At 34.4% G+C, this 1,572-nt stretch overlaps 1 protein-coding gene across 1 annotated transcript; it reads left to right on the forward strand.

The window, feature by feature from the left end:
- The first annotated feature begins 706 nt into the window (after positions 1 to 706).
- LOC124843895 (Glutaredoxin family protein) lies at positions 707 to 1,371 on the forward strand. Its single transcript, XM_047320731.2, has one exon. It carries the CDS (start codon positions 844 to 846, stop codon positions 1,147 to 1,149), a length of 306 nt encoding a protein of 101 aa, XP_047176687.1. The 5' UTR covers positions 707 to 843; the 3' UTR covers positions 1,150 to 1,371.
- Positions 1,372 to 1,572: the final 201 nt, after the last annotated feature.

Raw genomic sequence — 1,572 nt, forward strand, 5'->3', positions numbered from 1 at the left:
CCTTTATTTATGTTGTGTTGTGTTATAATTATAAATTATATGTGAACAACTAACTAATTATGAAGATATTGAAAACGAGCAACAATGAGGTTAGAAGGGTTTTGAAATGTTGAAATAAAATGTATATATTTTTATGTATTGGTGTTTTGTAGTTCTTTCTAGATAATTAAATATTTATATTTAAAAAAAATTGAAATACTTGGAATAAATTGTATATATTATATATATTGTAAAGGTGTTATTAATTAATTATTTGACGAGAGAATCAGTGGTATATATTATTAGGTTGTAAGTTGGGTGAATGTAGTAATAAATAAGATTGGGTGAAGAGTGAAATTTCGAAAGATTTACAAATCTATAGGCATATTCAGAGAAGAATATTACACCATATAGTGAGAAAAGGGCACTAATGGTTGATGGTGGAACACGGCTGACAGAAGGAATTTCCCTTAATCGCAGGAAGATATTATATGCAACTGCCTTTGCTGGGTCACAAAGTCTTCACATTATATGGTTATGGTGTCATAGCCTGTCTACTAATTGAGCAGGCATATGCATGTAAATGATGTCTTTCAACTTGTTCAGTCTAAAGTTACACGACAGTCGCTTTTACATATGTAATTGGGCATCTTTCTTTTCAAAGTGCTTTCTTCAAACATATATACCACACCCTCTTAACCTATCTCTTCCTATAAATACTCTACCATACCACCTTATTTCAATCAACCCGACCCAATTCATTTCGGATTTCATCTCAAGCTTTTCTACTTCTAAGATTTCCAATCTCTCTCTACACTCTCAAAATTTTTGCCTTTCTTTTCCTGTTCTACCTTTTCTCTCTCGATGGAAAAGGTTATCAGGTTGTCTGCAGAAAGGGGTGTGGTGGTTTTCACCAAGAGCTCTTGTTGCCTCTGCTATGCAGTCAACATTCTGTTCAAAGAACTTGGAGTGGACCCTGTGGTCCATGAAATTGACAAAGACCCTGAAGCCAAGGAAATGGAGAAAGCTTTAACTAGGTTGGGTTGTTCGCCACCTGTTCCGGCGGTCTTCATCGGAGGGACGCTTGTGGGCTCCACCAATGAGGTCATGTCCCTCCATCTCAGTGGTTCACTCACTAAAATGCTCAAACCATATCGATCTTTATCTTAAAAGAGGACTGCACATGCAAATTAAGACCTTGATTTCAACAATAAGCATGCACTATTATATATGGCTCCAATGATCACCAGAGTATACTTACTACTATGCCTAATATTGGATACGATCCATGCATGTGTTGCAAGTTGTTAATTTCTAGCATTTTATTAGCTATAAATTTAAATGTAATGCTATAATTATTCTTAATGATGTTTTATTTATAGTTGTAGTAAATTATGTTGTTGAAAGTTTATATATATATATATATACTGTTATTTCCAAACTTGGCAAAGTTTGGTTATCTAAGAATTAAATGAGAGATGATGAGATAAACGAAGGTAGTGGTGGTGATCTGAAAAGCATATCTGAAAAGTTGCAGACCTTTATGGATATCAGAAAAATGTCCACGACTTCTCTCCCTCCTTTCTTTTTCGC

The sequence above is a fragment of the Vigna umbellata genome, chromosome 8 (assembly GCF_029865625.1).
Source record: "Vigna umbellata cultivar VRB3 chromosome 8, Vumbellata_1.0, whole genome shotgun sequence".
Lineage (NCBI taxonomy): Eukaryota > Viridiplantae > Streptophyta > Magnoliopsida > Fabales > Fabaceae > Vigna > Vigna umbellata.